This window comes from Scleropages formosus, chromosome 22, assembly GCF_900964775.1.
Source record: "Scleropages formosus chromosome 22, fSclFor1.1, whole genome shotgun sequence".
NCBI lineage: Eukaryota > Metazoa > Chordata > Actinopteri > Osteoglossiformes > Osteoglossidae > Scleropages > Scleropages formosus.
The window spans coordinates 2,181,424-2,199,553 of NC_041827.1; the positions used below are offsets into that span (position 1 = coordinate 2,181,424).

The following is an 18,130-nucleotide window of genomic DNA, read 5'->3' on the forward strand; positions in this document are numbered from 1 at the left end:
GGCTTTGTGGGTCATTGCGTACCGCAGACTCATTTAGTCTCCTGGTCACAAGGCTTGTGTTCAGTCAAGATCAGCACCTTTGGTGTCAACATAAACGCTCATCTCTTCTTGAGATAAAATCCCCTTATTGCTGCGATTGCGCTGGAGATCCACTGTTTGCTGTGGCACCACAGAATGTGAACCGTTGACATTGTGAACGATGTCTGGTTTCTTCCGTAACTTTCACTGAGATGCTCAAAAAGGAAATTTGCAGCACACCGGGCCTTCATTTCCATAGCACAGATTGGAAGTGTCTCATTGGTATGGGCTGAGGAAATGCTCAAACATTTGGGATATCTCTCTTGACCTCCCCTTTTGCACACTGATCCAGCTCCTTCTAATCAAGCTACAGTGTATTTAACTTATTTATGAGCTACAAGAAACCATTCTCAATGGGCTCTGTGATAATGAAACCACTTCTGCTGTTTGTGAAAGAAGCGTAATTAAAAGTGAGCACCAGAAAAGGAGGGAGGGATGGAAAAGAAAGGGAAACAAAGCCAGAGGCTTTTTGAGCCGTGGAATTAAGGAGAACCAACATTATAAAGTGGCTTAATGGCTGCAGTTAACTTATCACGCATTTGTTCAGCGAGCGGCACATAATGAGAAGGAGTCCTTTCAGCTCCTCTGTGCAGAAGGGAAATTGAAATAGAGGGAAGACCTTCCCAGTGCCGAGATCCCGCCAGTCACAAGCGATGCATTCACTTTGAAGACGCTACGGTGCAGCACAGATGAAGATTTCAGTTACGAATTGTTGACAGGCCAGGGGATGGTAGACGCAGCTGTTCATTTCCAGCTGTCAGCATCGCTCGTCCTCCGGCAGTGGCAAAGGAGAGCAGGGATCGTTGAAGGCCGTCCTACGTTGATGCCCAAATAACCAGTCAGGTGTCACCTCAACTTGAGGCCCTGCTGTTGTGATGGAGGCTTGCATTACCCCCTCCCATCGTGCCTCCCTCCCCCAACCACATTGCTCATTAGTGCGAAAAGCTCTCAGGGGCCTGTGTTTCATCGTTAAGTGTCAGAAACCAATATCAAGTGTCACAGAAGAGTCTAAATTTTTCCCCACAAACGTCAGTAGGGAACCGCCTAAAAGTGTAATTGTGAAACTACCAACATTTTCCATGCAAAATGTTGTCATCACGACTCATGGAATCAAATTTTTTATTTAAAACAATACCCAGCTTTATAAATAGGTAAATTATTGTAAGTTGCTTCCGAGAAAAATTTCAAGCTAAATGAATAAATGTAAATGCAAATGTACATTAAACATTTTGCATATGCTTTTATCTTAAGCAATTTGCATATAGTGCTGCTTCAATGTGTATGAAGCCCTGTGTCCCCAAGTTTTACCACAAAATGGTTATTTAATGAGAAAGCAGACTTATGTGACATAGTAGGTGTATAATGACCAATTCCATATGTTACTTTTGAGGAAATCATGTCTGTAGCAGAAACACACAAGTAGTGCAGGTGTAAAAATAAATGAAGCCCAAGTTGCAGTAGTTACACCGGGTAGGTAAGTAGAATCAGGGGTGTAAATCAGTCATTTATTCATTTTATAAGTTAAAGATTTTAATTTTATTTACATTTAATGTATTTCATACATTTATATTTATTTTAAAATTTTCCACTAGAATAATCACCATCCCTACAGGGTTCACACACTTTCAAGCAGCACTGTATAACAGCTTGAAATCCATCAAGCATTAAAACTTAAGAGTCCAACAACAGTTTTCTTAATGTGACTCAAACCCGTGTCCTTTGGACTATAGAGCCAGTCTCTTTACCACCAGTTTTATTGGTAAATAAAAACTGATTAGTGATTTTTTAGAGGGGGAGGGGTTAATGTAGTTAAGAGTACGGATGGGTACCGTTTAGGTGTGAGTGCAGTGTGCTTCAGTTCCAACCTACATTTTTTTTTTTTTTTTTTTTTATACACACAGATCTCTCAGGTGTGAAATGCTCTGGGCTGAGGTTTCAGCTGTGCTGGGAGGGGCTGTTCCCCCTACCTGCTCCACAGAGACTTACAAATTGCAGACATGCAGTTCTCTGGTGAGCGGTGGGCGGGATGGGGAGATGGCAGGATCTCTAGTCCTCAGTGGCGCTGCGGTCCAACCTGCTATCTGTTGGCATAATTGCCTGGCGGGGGGGCTGAAGAGGTCTCCCAAACTGCAAACTCAGAACGCACACGCTTTTTTAACCAATGCAGTGTCACACTTGTGGACTGCATCTGTTTTTCTCATAAGGTACTGCATGGATACAAGGTGGTATTTAATGGAAACGTGGCATAATCCAATGTCCTTTTGGTGTATTTGTTCACATTCCAGCATGTCTGCTTTTCCTTCTGTCAGTCCAGCCTTTTGTGAGATGATCCTCACTCTGCATTCCCGCCTCACTGGGTTACTTGGGATTAAGATTCTGGCCCACACACTTCCTTGTCTTCTGAAAGACAGAACGCAGATGTTTTTCATTGCTGCGGGGGCCTTCTTAAGTTCAGTAGGCAGTCACACGCACTCGTACACAATCGCTTCGGGCTTCCCTCAAACTGTGGACTGTAAACATAACCCAAGATTTGTGATTTTTCATTGTGGTTCTCCCTGGGTCTCAGCAGTGAAGGAAAAGACTATTTGCATGCCATCGTAATAACTCTCACGTTCCCAGCTGGTGGTGTAGTGGTTCAAGCTGCTGCCTTTGGACTCCAGCCCCCAGCTATAGCACCCTTAGTACTTACCCTAAATTGCTCCAGTGAAGTTACCTACCTATGTAAATGGGTAAATAATTGTACATAGTTTAACACTATGAGTCGCTTTGGAGAAAAGTGTCAGGTAAATATGTATTTTGTATAGGGCGACAGGAGTGGTGTTGTCCTAAAGAAGGATGCACACTGCAGTGAACGCAATAGGTCACATGGTCAAACGCTTCATTTCCACACAGTGTCTTTATGTGCCCTCCTCTCCCTTGCAGAACCGAGTCCGTTGCTGAGAAGATGCTGACGAATTGGTTTGCATTTCTGCTGCACAAGTTCCTCAAGGTAACTGACCACAGCCTTTCTTACTCTGCTGCTGAACAACAGCACGTACTGTTTTGTTCTGAGCCGGAGCCTATCCCAGGGACATTGGGCACAAAGCTGAAGGGGGGGGGCACACTGGATGGGATGCCAGTCCATCGTAGAGCCACAACTCGGTACCCAGGCACACAGCTGGGCAAAGATACAGGAGCAATTGCAGGGCAAGCATCGTGCTCAGGGGCACCACAGCCGGAGGTGGGGATCGGACCAGCAACCTCCGGAGCCCAAGGCAGCCGCTCCTTGAGCAAGGTACTTACCCTAAATTGCTCCAGTAAAATTACCCAGCTGTATAAATGGGGAAATAATTATAAGTACCTTAACATTGTAAGTCACTTTGGAGAAAAGTGTTAACCGAATAAATGTAGTATTTCACAGCTTGTGCAAGTGTTAGAATACTCGTCTCTGTTTATCCATGTGCGTCTCTGGACTCATCTGTATGTTATAACAGTCTGAGTGTACTTTTCGTGTGCGGGGTCACATAAACAATCCCGGACCTCCTGTCACATCCCTCTGGCCTTCTCTCTACGTTTACAGGAGTGTGCGGGGGAGCCCCTCTTCATGCTCTACTGTGCCATCAAACAGCAGATGGAGAAGGGCCCCATCGACGCCATTACCGGCGAGGCACGCTACTCGCTGAGCGAGGATAAGCTCATCCGCCAACAGATCGAGTACAAGACCCTGGTTAGCGCTGTCGCAAACACACACAAACACAAGCACACAGAAAGAACAGGTCACACAAACACATGAGCTGAGTCAAGCACTCCTACATGTTTACTCTGATACACAGAGATGCTCCCAGATATGTAGGCTAATAAACACCCGAATACAGCACTGCTAGAAAGTGTGATAACCCTATGGAGATGGTCATTATTCTTGTATGAAATATTTAAAAATGACATATTAAATGAATAAATGACTATGATTTACACCCCTGATTCTACTTACCTACCTGGTATAACCAATGTAACTTGGGCATCACTTATTTTCACACCTGCACTACTTCTGTGTTTCTGCTACACACATGATTTCCTCTAAAGCAACATATGGAATTGGTCATTACACAGCTGTTATGTCACATGAGAAACACTGATCCTCATTAAATACCTATTTTGTGGTAAAACTAAGGGACACAAGGGTTTCACACACTTTCAGGCTGCACTGTACATGCTGTATAGCTGTAGTATTTCTATTTTCCATGATCTACAAAGTCTAATGGGAATCTGAGATTCACGGTTTGAATAACTGCTTAACCTTTTTGCAGGATTAATAAATATGAGTTGGCACTGTGTCCCTTTCATAATCGTTGCATTGGTCAATTATTGATAGGAAACATATATATGTAAGTTTCCTTTTTCACAACAAACCTGCTCCTGGCTATGAGCTTAGCTAGTCTTTATTACACAGATAGTGGATCTACAGTCGGTGGCGCCGCTTCCTGTCGGCTTTGGGCTGCAAACTCGGATACTGTGGAGATGACACGGCTCAGATAGCCCCCCTGGGGTCTCTGGCATGGGGCCTTTTAATACCCCGCTGGAGCTGGAAATTGGTGTCTCGCCGAAGGTGTGAAATTAGATTTTCAGTGGGTTCGGAAATAACACTGCGGTGCACCCACAGTGCTGGGGTGGAGTAGACAAGCGTGGCACACGCTGGCACCAGATTGGTGGCAAGTGCCCTCATGATCACCTCCCTCCTATTATGTCTCTCCAGATCCTTAACTGCGTGAACCCAGACAATGAAAACAGCCCAGAAATCCCCGTCAAGGTGCTCAACTGTGACACCATCACCCAAGTGAAGGAGAAGATCCTGGACGCAGTCTACAAGAACATGCCGTACTCCCAGAGGCCGCGCGCTGTGGACATGGACCTGGGTGAGACTTACTGGTATTCTGACCGACACACAGATACGCTAACTGACTAACACTGTCGCCAACTGCATAATGTGTCCTTACTAGCTGGAGGGCTGAAAGGATGACTGACGCGATCATGGACACACTGAGAGCCCAACATACTGACGTGCCCATCGGCTGACACATCAAAGCACAAAGCAACACACCGGTACTCACGGAGACTTTGACTGAGACACGAAGTGACAGACTCAATGAGACACTTGCAGGTTGACAGGCTCCCTAGTCACTCATCCATCGACTGGCGCGCTGATGAGTAAGCAACTGATTGACATGCTCACTGAAACACAAGTGACTGAGCAGGTACCTGTGTCTCTCTGGCCTGGTTGACCGATCCGGAGAAGAATTCACAGATGGATCCATAGGCCGGTTGATGGCCGCACCATCTGGGCTGTCACCCCAACTATTTTATTTTCTTTTCAGATGAACTGTCACTAACCCCTCCCCCCCCACCTCCGCTCTCTCTCCAGCCCCCACCCACGCGCATTTAAAAACCAAGTCCCGCTCATGCTGACAGAGGATCCATTTAATGAGAAAACTGCATGACTCTAAAAATAATAAATCCGATTTTTCTAATTCCTTTCAATAAACTCAAAGCCATGTGCCAAGTCAGGAAAAGCATTACAAGATTAAACTGACTCTCAGACAATAAGTTTAAAACAGAAAGAAAAGATACGAAAGTAACAAACAATAGCAGAGAATTTTTTCTTCTTTTTTTTTTTTTTTTAAATGTGAATGAAATGGGTGAATACCGAATAAAAAAACAAATTAGAGAGAGGCTTTGACAGAAAAACAGTTTCAAAAGATGGCCAATTCCTGTAGCCCAGACCATGGTAAAAATGTGTCATTTGCCAAATTGGCATTGTTCTGTCATGGTGGGCTGGGTGGGGGGGTTGTTCAGCTTGCCAAGGTGTCCTTGCTGGCATTGCACCCACCCCCTATAGGTTTGCCAGGTGCCTGCAGGTTGCTGGTAATGAGCAGTTGAATACAAACCTCTCCTGATCAGACACTTTTTAGACAGCCCAGCTCAGTCTGCAGTGTCCAAAGGAGTCGATCATTGCACCTGATCTAATTTTAACGTTTGCCTGCGTTGTTTTTACCTCTTCGGGTGGTTTTGTTCATGCTACTTCAGAGTGGCGCCAGGGCCGAGTGGCACGCGTGGTCCTGCAGGACGAGGACATCACGACCAAGATTGAGAATGACTGGAAGAGGCTCAACACTCTCCTGCACTACCAGGTAAAATAAACTCTGTTCACCCTACTCCTGTTGCATAGCTCTGCCCCCTGGATGTCCCCACATTTGTCCTACATGTTACATACTGTGCAAAGACTAAATCCTTAAACTAATCCAGTAGTTAAAATAATGTCTTATGCAGGCAGAATAAAGATTAATTGACTGAATTGTTGGCTCTTCTGGAGGTAATTGTGTATCTGACATTTTATCTTTTCTTTAACAAATGATATCTTGCCCCTTCTCATCGCATTCATTTTGAAATAAATCTGGATGTCAGCTACATAGCTAACCAAAAACAATCAAATGCCATGTTAAATAACCAACCAGCAATAAACAACCAGCTCAACCAGCTAATTCCTGTGATGCTATAATAATGAAACCTCATCATGTTTAAGTATTTCTACTTTTTTGTTCATCTAGATGTGTTTTCCAAAAGTCCCTAATCTATGCATGGCACAAATTTGTACGAAATATCCCATTGATGAGCTTCCAACCCATGAGGATGCAGAGATTCAAGTTTCAATTTAAGACAATGTCTCTTTCTCCTGAGATGTACGTCACTTTGGAGAGAAGCATCTGCTAAATGAATAAATGTAAATGTAATTCAATTTATTTTTATGGAGTGCTCTTCTCACGCAGTGACACAGAGCACTTTAACACAGGCATAAGGCAAGAGAAACAAATACATAACATAGAAGACAGCTGACTACCGACTATCATAATATAATGCTTTTATAGAGCTATAAGTATGTCTACTGGCCACAGAGGAAAGGAACAAAAACTCCCAACTAAAAATCGAGGGAGAAAAAAAACCTCTGGGGGTCCAAGGCCCAGTGGTTGCCCGCCCCTCCTGGGCATTCTAGGTTAAGTAACAATTCTAAGCCAGTTTACAAGTAATAATGGTATTGTTGCTGTATGGAAGCTTGATGTCCCAGCTCAGTATGGTACGTCTCGTCCAACATGGCAGTTGATCATCACCATCAGTCAGCATTGGGAATGTGCGTGTGACCACCGGCTGGCCTCCTCAGCTCTTATGTAGGGAGACAATGCTCAACAAGAAGAAGTAGTTAGCAATTTGTAACTTAAGTAAATTTAATTTGCATTCGTGTAAAGGTGGGAAAAACAAACACAGGCAAATGGAATTACATTTTGAGGTGGAATGCCTGAGTAAACATGTAAGTCTTTAGTCTGGATTTGAAGATAGAGACAGACGGGACATTTCTGACAGTAACTGGTAGAGCATTCCACAGTTTAGGTGCTCTGTAACTAAAGACGCAACCTCCTACTGAGGTCTTATTGATCACAGGTACTTTAAGGTAACCTGCATCCAATGAACGAAGATATCGTCCTGAGATATGAGAATCAATAATCTCACAAAAGTAAGCTGGAGCAATGCCATGTATTGCCTTACAGGTCAAAAGTGGGATTTTATATTATTTATATAGAGATTTGTTTGCTTATTTGTGTGTTTTTGGGAACATCTCATGTAGACCGTTGAATTATTTTAAAACTCTTCTTTGTTCTGCGAGGCAAAGGAAGTAGAGTTTCTATAGCAAACACTTTTTTTATTCTTGAAACTCCAAGGTTCGAGGAAGAAGTTGGGCATGAATGGTGAATTTGAACACACCTCACCTTAAACTATAGGTTACCTTCTACGCCATATTGTGATCGCCTACCCGGTAGCAGTAATTGGACATGCATTATTAATAGAGCCACTGCCCTGTGGGTGGGTAGGCGGCAGAATCGGACACCCTCTAACTGAGCTCCTCCTTCCTGTAGACCTCTCTCTGCCCTCATCTTTCTGTCCGTCTTGAGTCGAGATGAGCCATGGAAGGCAGGCAGGGTCAGGAAGGGTCATGCATGAGACTAAGGTGGAATTGGGGTTAAGCAAAGCTTATTGAGACACCAGTCATGGCGATGAAGGGGAGTCTGTCACTATTAGTGATCAGTGAAGAGAATGTCACTGTCACTCTCTGTGAGGTCTCAGATCAGTTTTATGGAAAGGAACAGCTTTTTTTATTTAAAAGCTGGTGCCCGTTTTCACCATTTTTTTTCACTTTTCTTCAGTATGCCAAGGATGGGCATTATTATCAAAGACTGTACTCAGCGGTTGCTGTGGTACTGCAGGTGGACAATAAAAGCTGTGCCTTATTTTTGAGAGGTTTGGCAGTTTGTCAGAAGATTGCGTCTACACTCACTCTGCAGCTCAGAGAGGTTTTGGGAGTTTGTTGAGCCGTTGGCGGCTGGTGAACAAGTTTTAGAAGTGTTATTCTGGATGTCATGCAGAGGCTAACCATGCACAGGCAGAGATGAGAGACAGACAGATTCATACACCTTGTTTCATGTCAGATGTTCCCCTTAATGTGAGGATTACATTCTTTTTTGTGGATGATCGTTTGGTTCTGTGCTCTCTGGAGATCATCATTAGCTCATTCTTACATCCGTAAAAGACTCCTCTCCTTTGTCCATGGCAGAAGGGGAAAAAAGAAAAACTCTCAGTTTTGAGCTGCTACTGGAATCTTCCCTGGCCGCTCAGTGCAGAAAAAGCAGCAGTCGTTTACAGCCCACAGAGAAGTCGATCTGCTCCTGAGGACAGAGACACAGTATTTTGCAGCGAATGTGTTTGACGCCGGATCCCGCTGTAGTCTGAACAGCCGCAGCAGGACAGTTGGATGGTTCCATCGGACTGGCACAGGGAAGAAGCCCACGCCACAGTCGGCAGGCAGGCAGAGCAGCGTCCTCTCGCTGCCGGGTCCCACGCGCCACCAGACAACCAAATGCACAACGTCCATCTCCCATGGATCCCCTCGCTTCTCCCCAGGAAGTGGCAGGAATGCTGTACTGTTTCACAGCCACTCGCTGAAGTGTTATCCTTTCTTTGCCAGAATACGATGGCGGCGGACTCACCCATCAGGTGTCATGCAATGGGACAGGAAGCACTGTCTCGCTCTGACTGCCCGCTACCAGTTCTACTGCCCAAAAGTGATGAGCGAAGGACTTGCACACATTTTCGTAGTTCTTAGAAATGGAAAATTGAAGACGGTGTGCGTATTTCAGAAGCTGATAGTCCATGAGCGGTGTGAGGGATCATTTCCATTAGCATATTCTCAGCAAATGTAGAAAGAGATGGCAAAAAGTTGACTAAAGGTTACACTTCTATCTCCCCCTCGCAGGTGTCTGACCGTTCGGTGGTGGCGCTGGTACCCAAACAGACCTCCTCCTACAACATCCCCTCCTCAGCAAGCATCTCCCGCACCATCAGCAGATACGGTGAGGTCACTCTACATCCTGCACCATACATCATCTCCTTTCCTGCGCCAGCATGTCGCTCTCTGTTGCCTCGTGCTCCTCGATATCATTACAAAAGCTAGATGGTACGAACACTTAACACATTGTTTACCTGGGGTGTTAAGTCACTATTTTAAAAAGCTCAGCTTCCACTGGGACATTTTACATGTTCCAGTTTTGCAATATGTGTGTGCAGTAGGTGTTCTACAAAGGTTACGTGTCTTGATTTACCAAAGTGATGTGAGTTTGGGGCAACTGGTAGCACAGTGGTTAGCAGTTCTGCCTTTGCACCCAAAGGTCACACGTTTGATTTCCACCTCCAGCTTTAGTACCTGCTATAGCAAGGTATTTACACTAAAATTGTCTAGTAAAGTCGGGGGCACGGTGGCATGGTGGGTTTGGCCGGTGCCACCTGTGAGGCGACTCTGGGCCTCAAACCCTGGCTGGGGTGCCTTCCAGTGGACTGGTGTCCTGTCCTGGGTGTGTCCCCTCACTCCTTGGCCTTGTACCATGTGTTTCCGAGTAAGGCTCCGGCTCACCGTGACCCTGCTTGGGACAAGTGGTTGTTTATATTAGTCGGTTGGTTGTTTAGTCTAATAAAATTTCCCAGCTGTATGAATGAGTAAATAATTGTAAGTAGCTAAACATTGCACTTCACTTTGGAGAAAAGTGTCAGTAAAATGAATAAATGTCATGAATTAGTCCTGTGGTTGCTGTATTTTGCATTAGGGATGCAGCCGCAGAAATTTACATGAGGTCTGTGGTAACTTAAATTTCAGGCTGAGTATGTTGCCACTGTGTTCCACACTGGGCTCATTGCCATAATGTTTTACATTGATCCTGTGGGTACAATGTTTCATTCTGAGGGTGTTTTACACTGGCAGGGAGCTGGAGAGCTGTTCCCATCTGCTAAAGCTCTCGGACTGGCTGTTCACTGGCACACCAATCTTTTACTTTTCTCCCACCAACAGACCACTGATGGGGTGGGTCTGCACTCAGCCCTCAGCTTGTGTCCGTCTTGTTCAAGAGAGCAGTGGCATGGAGGGGTTGGTGCATCTACCGATGTCCTTTCTCAAAACACATCAGTGCTGAAGTCCAGCTCCTCCATCTGTGCGCTAATGTGTTAAACACATCAGGACAGCTGCTAGTGTAGTGGATGGAGCTGCTTTTTTTGGAACCAAAGGTCAGAGGTTTGAATCCTACTTTCACCTCTAGTACCTTTGAGTAAGGTGCTTATCTTAAATTACTCCAGTAAAATTACCCTGATGTATAAATGGGTAAATAATCGTGAGTAGATTAGAAGTGTCAGACAAACTAATAAATGTAAATTGAGCCCAAGGTATAGCAGTCTAGCGTTTGAAAGGTAAATACCCTGACAGGACCGGCATACCTGTGATGCTCAGGTTCTTCCTGCCTGCTCCCCGGGCTGTCTGAGTCGGAAAACTGTGTGCTCTACCGCAGGAGGGGAGACATCGTGTTGAAAAGCACGAAGCCACAAAGAACGGCCCTTTAACAACAGGAAGTAAACAACTGTAATTGTGCACAGGGGATGATATGGGGGTGTCAAATACACCTCTAAAATATGGAAATGAAGCAGCAGGGGCTGCGAATTGAATCTGTGTCGTTCACCATGCAAGAGGAGCAGAAGATGTGGAGTTTAACGTCTCTCTTTCATCCGACCCCCAGAAAAGCAAAGTCTCACTCTTTTGTAGGGCATTTTCATGAGAGCCACATTTCCGTGTACGCCGGAACTAATCGGGAGACATTCCATTTGCAGCGGGGCACGAGGGACAGGAGAATACAGGGCTGGGGGTCAAGGCCTGTAATGAGGTGCTGAGAAATGAGTGTAATTAGGCGGAGCGTGCAGCGCTCGGTGTCACGGAGAGAGGTCGGAGCCGCGTTCTCGGCAGCCGCGAGGTTTGCAGCCGTAGGGCCTTGCTGCCTGCTGCGCAGCCTTAGGGACTCCGACATCGATTGTCATTGTGTTCAAACTCCTTCCCAGACAGACAATTTCCTGGCTTTTAACACTGCTCACTGGTTACTGCTATAGTTCTGAGAACACGCGGTGGTACAATGAGATATTAACATATCTGGCAATTCAGAATAATGATACTCTGGTGCTTTGAATGCCTATTTCACAATATCACCTTAGTCGCCATGGGTTGTGGAGCCTATAAAAAAGACTAACAAATGTCAAAATGTTGACATGTATTTACATATATCTTTAGTAAGTGTTGTTTCATGACGAGGCTTCGTCGGAGTGTGATTCATCCTTAGCCAGTCATGTTTCTCCTCCCGAGGAGCACTAAAGATGAAATCGTCCCCTACGGACCTGTCAGATACCCACGGCCAGACCATCCCTCCAGTCGGCGTCCCCTCTCCCACTCAGCTTTGTGACACACGGTGTGAGTTCATGGGGTGTGAATCTGAGGAGTGTGTGACAAGAGCCCATTGCACACTGCTTCTTAGAACACATAGATGAGGGAGGGGAACAAAATTAACAAATCTTTATTTTAATTTTCTAATAATCTGCATTCACTCAGTTCACAAACAAACTCAAGCAGAATTCCTGACAGGGAAGATCAGGCAGCTACATTGTAGGAGCTTTTGACCACCATCTTCATTGTGTCTGCTGTTGCCAAGGTTGTAGTGCTTGACTTTGTTACTCTTTCTCTCTTGTGTCAAAGTTTAAAAATCCAAATCCTTGATCCTGCTGTCGTATCCATGAGCAGGGTACTACACACTGTGACAGCTGGTAGCAAGTGGTTAGAGTTGCTGCCTTTGGCTCAAAAAGTTCATGCGCTTGAGCAAGGTACTTACTCAGCTGTATAAATGGATGAATGACTGTAAGCTTCTCACTGTAATAATTGTAACCTAAAAAGTGTAAGTTGCTTTGGAGAAGTGTCAGCTAAATGAATAACTAATCCAGCTGTATAAATGGGTGGGTGACAGTAATTGAATTGAATTGATTTAATACACAAACCTAACCCTTTACACTGTTTTGGAGAAAAGAATCAGCTACTTGAATAATCAATAATTCAGTGTGTGTTTCAATCATTTGCATTGCCAAGGGGTACTTGAGGAAGAAGGTTGTGGGCCTGCATTTCTTCTGCCCAAAGAGAATTAATAGCCTCCGTCCCTCACCCTCGCAGACTCGGCCTTTCGCTACACATCGGGGAGCCCCGACAGTCTGCGCTCCCGTGCTCCTATGATCACCCCCGATCTGGAGAGTGGGGTCAAGGTTTGGCACTTGGTCAAGAACCATGAACATGGCGACCAGAAGGAGGGCGACCGAGGCAGCAAGATGGTGTCCGAGATCTATCTGACTCGACTGCTTGCCACCAAGGTACGGCCACGCAGAACCCCCACAGCACCTTGATCTGTTTCCACCTAAAGAAGCTATTATGGGGTACATATTAGGTACCACAATTCATCAGGTTTTCATAGTCTCAGTCAGTCTTTGAGATCAGCTAGAAATTACCTGAGGACATGGAACGAAGACCTTGAATGCATAAATATATAATTTTACAGTTCTTAACCTCATAAATAGCTTACATTTACTCACTTTTTTGGTTGTGTGGTTTTATTAAGACTGTTGAAGATGAAAAAACCCTTTTCAAGGGTAGAGTTGAACTTTGTACCATACTCCTAAAGAACTTGGTGGCACATTTGCATATGATGTTTGGAAACTCCAAATGCCTGATAAAAAGATAGAGCTTTTAATAGCTCTTTAGTGAAAATCTTATGTACTTCATTAAAGCACAGAAATATGCTGGAAAACATTTTCTGCAATAGAAATGTTTAGAAATGTTCCATGTTTACAAAGAGCAGCAGGCACTGCTGTGGAACATGAACTGGTGTAAATGGGTTAAAAATCCAGGTCCCTGACCACCGTGCCATCTGTTACTGATAGACCCACGACAGCGTTAGTGTGATGCTGGGGATGTTTGGACGTTTCCGTATCTCCTGCTTGGCTGGCAGCAACAATCGTGTCCTTTTCTGGTAGCATCTCAGACACATCATTGTTTCGATTAGCAGCCTTTATTTCTTGTCATGGCTGTTCAGCCAAGCATGAGCTGAGTTTTCAAGCTGTCCTCTCTACCCCACATCTGCCCATTTAGGGCACGCTGCAGAAGTTTGTGGATGACCTGTTTGAGACACTCTTTAGTACGGTGCACCGTGGGAGCGCCCTGCCACTCGCAATCAAGTACATGTTCGACTTCCTGGATGAGCAGGCCGACCGGCACGGCATCCATGACATGGATGTGCGCCACACATGGAAAAGCAACTGGTGAGTGCCTCCTACAGACTGTACGGAGTACTGCACCACTGCAGAGGGAAAAGTCCCGAGGGGACGGAGGGAAGGCAGATTATGTCTTCCCGAGTCCAAATTTAATGTAATATTAAGTACTATATCTACAGTGGAAGCCTTGCAGGTCCGCTATTCATCTTTTATTCATGCGGAAAAGAATTTTTTCCAATGTGATTTACATAGCTTTTTAAAAATCTTTTCATTCATTAATATAACTACATCAGGTCTAATGAAACAGCTCAGGTAAAGTGTAGCCATTACTGTAAATTTACCTTACCTGTGTGTGCACTGGTCTTTGTAAGCCTGCAGCAATGTACAATTCAGAGCTGTGGTGCCTGCAATCAACGGCACTAAAGATTTACCAGATGTAACTGTCAGTTATTAAGCTACTGATGATCACTTTCACTATCAGGATGATTCTGAACACAGTGTCTTCCATAGCTTGCCTCTGCGGTTCTGGGTGAATGTCATCAAGAACCCGCAGTTCGTCTTCGACATCCACAAGAGCAGCATCACGGATGCTTGCCTGTCAGTGGTGGCTCAGACCTTCATGGACTCCTGCTCCACCTCAGAGCACCGACTGGGCAAGGACTCACCTTCCAACAAACTGCTCTATGCCAAGGACATCCCCAACTACAAGAGCTGGGTGGAGAGGTGACTTCTATTGGGGGGAGCATTTTCAGTGAGGCAATGGTTGGGGAAGCACATGAAATCTAAGGTGTTAGTTTAGTTTGCTTCAAACCCGTTTAACCGCCATAATTCTGATGCAGGGTATTTTATGAACTGTCCCCAAGATTCATCTGCAATAATCTTTATTATCTGATCTCGGTAGAGAAGTGTGAATATGAACAAGAATTGAAGTCTATAAAAAACATTATGCCAAACTGGTCCTGTGTGAATTCTTTCATCTTACTGTTTTATAGCATACTATTATCACTCAGCTCCTTAGCACTTTGACCTAAAAGACTGCAGAACATTTATTCACACTGTTTACCGTTTCAGACTTGACCCTTTAATATAACTTAATATTTTGCAGGGAATTTTAACCCCTTTCTCAAATATCAAACTGCTTTGTCCATATCTATCTGTCCTGCACGTCTCCTCCCAGGTACTACGCAGACATCCACCGGTTACCCGCCATCAGTGACCAAGACATGAATGCCTACCTGGCAGAGCAGGCGCGTCTGCACTCCAACGAGTTCAACATGCTGAGCGCGCTCAATGAGATCTTTTCGTACGTTAGCAAGTACAGCGAGGAGGTAAGTCAGCCCTTTCCCTCTGATGGTGGACCTTCTCTGTGTGCTGGACTTTTGTCACGCTGTGATTTGATGTAGGTCTGAACTCTGGACTGAAAACACCAGTGTGAAGAGCAGCCATGTGTATCCTGGGTGTCGCCTGGTGGAACCTCTCTCCCTTATCTGTTTCTCATTGTCACCAGACCATTTCATTCTGTTCTGTTCTCTGAATCTTATGACACTTCTGCTACACCTCATTTGTTTTATTTTTCTCTCTCCCCTCCTTTTTCTGCTTGCAATTTTTTTCTCTTTGCCTGCTTATGTTTTTTGTTGGTTTCTCTGCTTTATTTTGGCGGCCTATACTTACCAATTTATGGTTGCCCTGCTCTTTCTCTGCAGATCATAGCAGCTCTGGAGCAAGATGAACAGGCCAGGAAGCAGAGGCTGGCCTACAAGGTGGAACAGCTCTTGGGTGCCATGGCCCAGGAGGGTTGAGGGACCCCACAACACTGCCTGGATTTGGAGGCACTCGCTCTAGTCCCGGAAAAACACCACTGGCCTTGTTAAAATCGCTTTAGTTTATTTTGTATTGGCAAAGCTGTGTACATCAAGCCCTCTTGTAAACCTTTGGCTCTGTGTGGTCATCGTGACTGTGGAGGTGCACCAACAGGACAGACTTGAACAGGTGCTAAAGCTTCCTTTCCAAGGATAGGGTTCGGGTTGCCGTTTCTGCACTGAACTCTCAGATGGAGAACTGTAACTCAACAGCCAGCACCAGTGGGTGGGATTAGCTGGATCCACACAGTGAGAGACTGCAGTGTTCACTTCCTACTTTGAGTCCTCAATGTGCTCACAAATTTTTATTTATTATTTTTTACAAGCGTAATTTATTTCCATTAATTTGATCTTGGTAGGTGGCTTGGACAGATATTGCATGATTATTTGTGATCTGTTCGAGATTTGTAGAGAGTGCTATAGTGAAGATAATTGGACTGTTGCTTTTCGGCACAGAAGAACGACTTTCCTTCGAAGGGTTGAACCCAGGGAAGGTGTCTTGGAATATCCTGAATTGTCAGAGACTGAATGGAATTCCAGCATAGTTAAAGATCATGAAAGGGTCTGTTGAAATCCTTCTTTTTCATGGTCATCGGAATGCTGAGTGGCCTCATGAGTACGAACAAAAAATAAAAACGCAGACTTTTTGTTCGGCAGGACCTTCTTCACAGGAAATGCAGCTGTTCCATCCTCCATGCTGTCTGCATATATGTTACCATACATATGTTGATATAATAAAATGTCTTGCTCTTTTTAATTCATTTTTCAGAATATTTTTATTTCACAAAAAGACCTGGAAGGACTGCAGCTGACAAAAAGAAACCATTTTAATGCATTCGATAGGCGTTTTCCCCTGCAAGCTGCTTACTTTACGCTCAGACCACTGCCTTTCATTCTGAATGAGAGGACAGTCCACTCCTTTTACACTGCAAACATAAAAGAACATTTTAGGGAGAAAGAGGCCCTGGTGGTGGACTCCAGAGATCACCACCCTCATACCAATGGCTTAAGCTCAAATAAACTCCTGTCTGTAAGTCACAGTAGACCAGGGCAGAAGGGAGAGCCATTGTAACACATTTCTCCACATTGGAAAATGTGGAGGAATATACTGTAGGAAGCTGAACCCCTTATACATAGTAGTAATAAAAAAAAAAAATTACCTTCCACCTGTGCTGCCTTTTGCCACTTTGTGCAATTTAAATAAATTTTCAACTCCTTAACTCTTCAAGACATTAAAGGTTATTTATTTAGCCACAAGTTTCCAGCCTCACAGCGTTTCCAGTTTGTACTGCTTAAAAGAACTTCCTATTGGCTTTGCTTTGTGAACTTGTAATGACAAAGGAAGGGCTGCTTGTAACATTTACACATAAATGTCTACTTTGGGCCTTTTTTCTTCATAATTGTACTTGGAGTTAAAGTAGATTTCCTCTCTTTATGCAAAATGCAAGAATGTAAACATACAGAGAAATTGTCTTGAATAAATTTTATTGCGCTTAAAATTTTAAACTTTAGAAAACTTTAAAAAAGATGGACATAGCGAGTATATCTGGTCGAATGACATACAATTCAGTGGTACCCCTCTGGCACCAAGGAGTTCAAATAGTTTAAGTTCCTTTAAGTGTTTGAAATATATGTATTTATGTATCATATGTCAAAATAACTTAGAAGCAGAAGATTAGGACTGAATTACCAACAGTCTGCATGAAACTTTTTTATTACTTCCACAGTTTTGCAGTGTGCATCAGTAATGTCAATTTTGTCTACCAGCATGCACAAATATTGATGCTGCTCAAATTTTGAAGGCACAACGCTTTAAGACATGATGAAAGATCCCTGTTAGTAGCAGTGCAGATATACCAGTTGAATACATATTTAGTTTTTCTCTCTTTTTTCCAAAGGCTGTTAATCACTGGCAAGCATTCTAATTCAACAAGTTAGCATGTGGCATTAACAAGTAGTGCTACAAATTGCTCACTGTGATTCAAAATAATCAACCCTGTGTGAAAACCAATAAACCAAGAACAAATGTCAGAGCCCATAAATAATAATCCTTAACACAAAAACAGGAAAAATTCACACTTCAATGGCACAAACCAGCAGAAACAAAACACATACAAATGTTGCTGGTTTGGAGTCTCAATGTCATTGAAAGGAATTTGAGTGGCATCACAACCTGTCAAAAATCATTTTAAATAAAAAATGAAAAAATCAAATGGCACAAACCCGCAAAAACAGCACAAGTGAAATGTACACGATTTCATCTGTGGTTGTGTAGAAATCCCAGCTTCATGAAGCTCATGAAAAAGACGTGTCAGCTAAAACACTCTCTGTCCACTGGCCAAAATGCTCTCCACCCAGGAGGATGATTACTGTTTGGCTTTAGTGCCAAAGGTTCAACTGCATATGACAAGTATTTATTGTTCGATCATCTGCCAAACGGTAAACTCACGACTGACATTGTTTTCCAGCACTAAGGGAATCCCAAAATACCATTTCAGCAA

At 44.1% G+C, this 18,130-nt stretch overlaps 1 protein-coding gene across 3 annotated transcripts in view; it reads left to right on the plus strand.

Moving 5' to 3' along the window:
* Nucleotides 1-16,785, plus strand: part of LOC108918496 (plexin-A2-like) — a 135,289-nt gene extending 118,504 nt beyond the window's left edge. For all 3 annotated transcript variants that reach the window (XM_018725808.2, XM_018725811.2, XM_018725810.2), the window contains exons 23-32: nucleotides 3,001-3,067; nucleotides 3,638-3,784; nucleotides 4,811-4,970; nucleotides 6,139-6,242; nucleotides 9,413-9,509; nucleotides 12,680-12,873; nucleotides 13,649-13,818; nucleotides 14,281-14,493; nucleotides 14,948-15,098; nucleotides 15,474-16,785. In XM_018725808.2, coding sequence (XP_018581324.2) covers nucleotides 3,001-3,067; nucleotides 3,638-3,784; nucleotides 4,811-4,970; nucleotides 6,139-6,242; nucleotides 9,413-9,509; nucleotides 12,680-12,873; nucleotides 13,649-13,818; nucleotides 14,281-14,493; nucleotides 14,948-15,098; nucleotides 15,474-15,569 — 1,399 coding nt within the window. In that variant the 3' untranslated portion in view covers nucleotides 15,570-16,785. The remainder of the gene's footprint in view (nucleotides 1-3,000; nucleotides 3,068-3,637; nucleotides 3,785-4,810; nucleotides 4,971-6,138; nucleotides 6,243-9,412; nucleotides 9,510-12,679; nucleotides 12,874-13,648; nucleotides 13,819-14,280; nucleotides 14,494-14,947; nucleotides 15,099-15,473) is intronic.
* The last annotated feature ends 1,345 nt before the right edge of the window (nucleotides 16,786-18,130 follow it).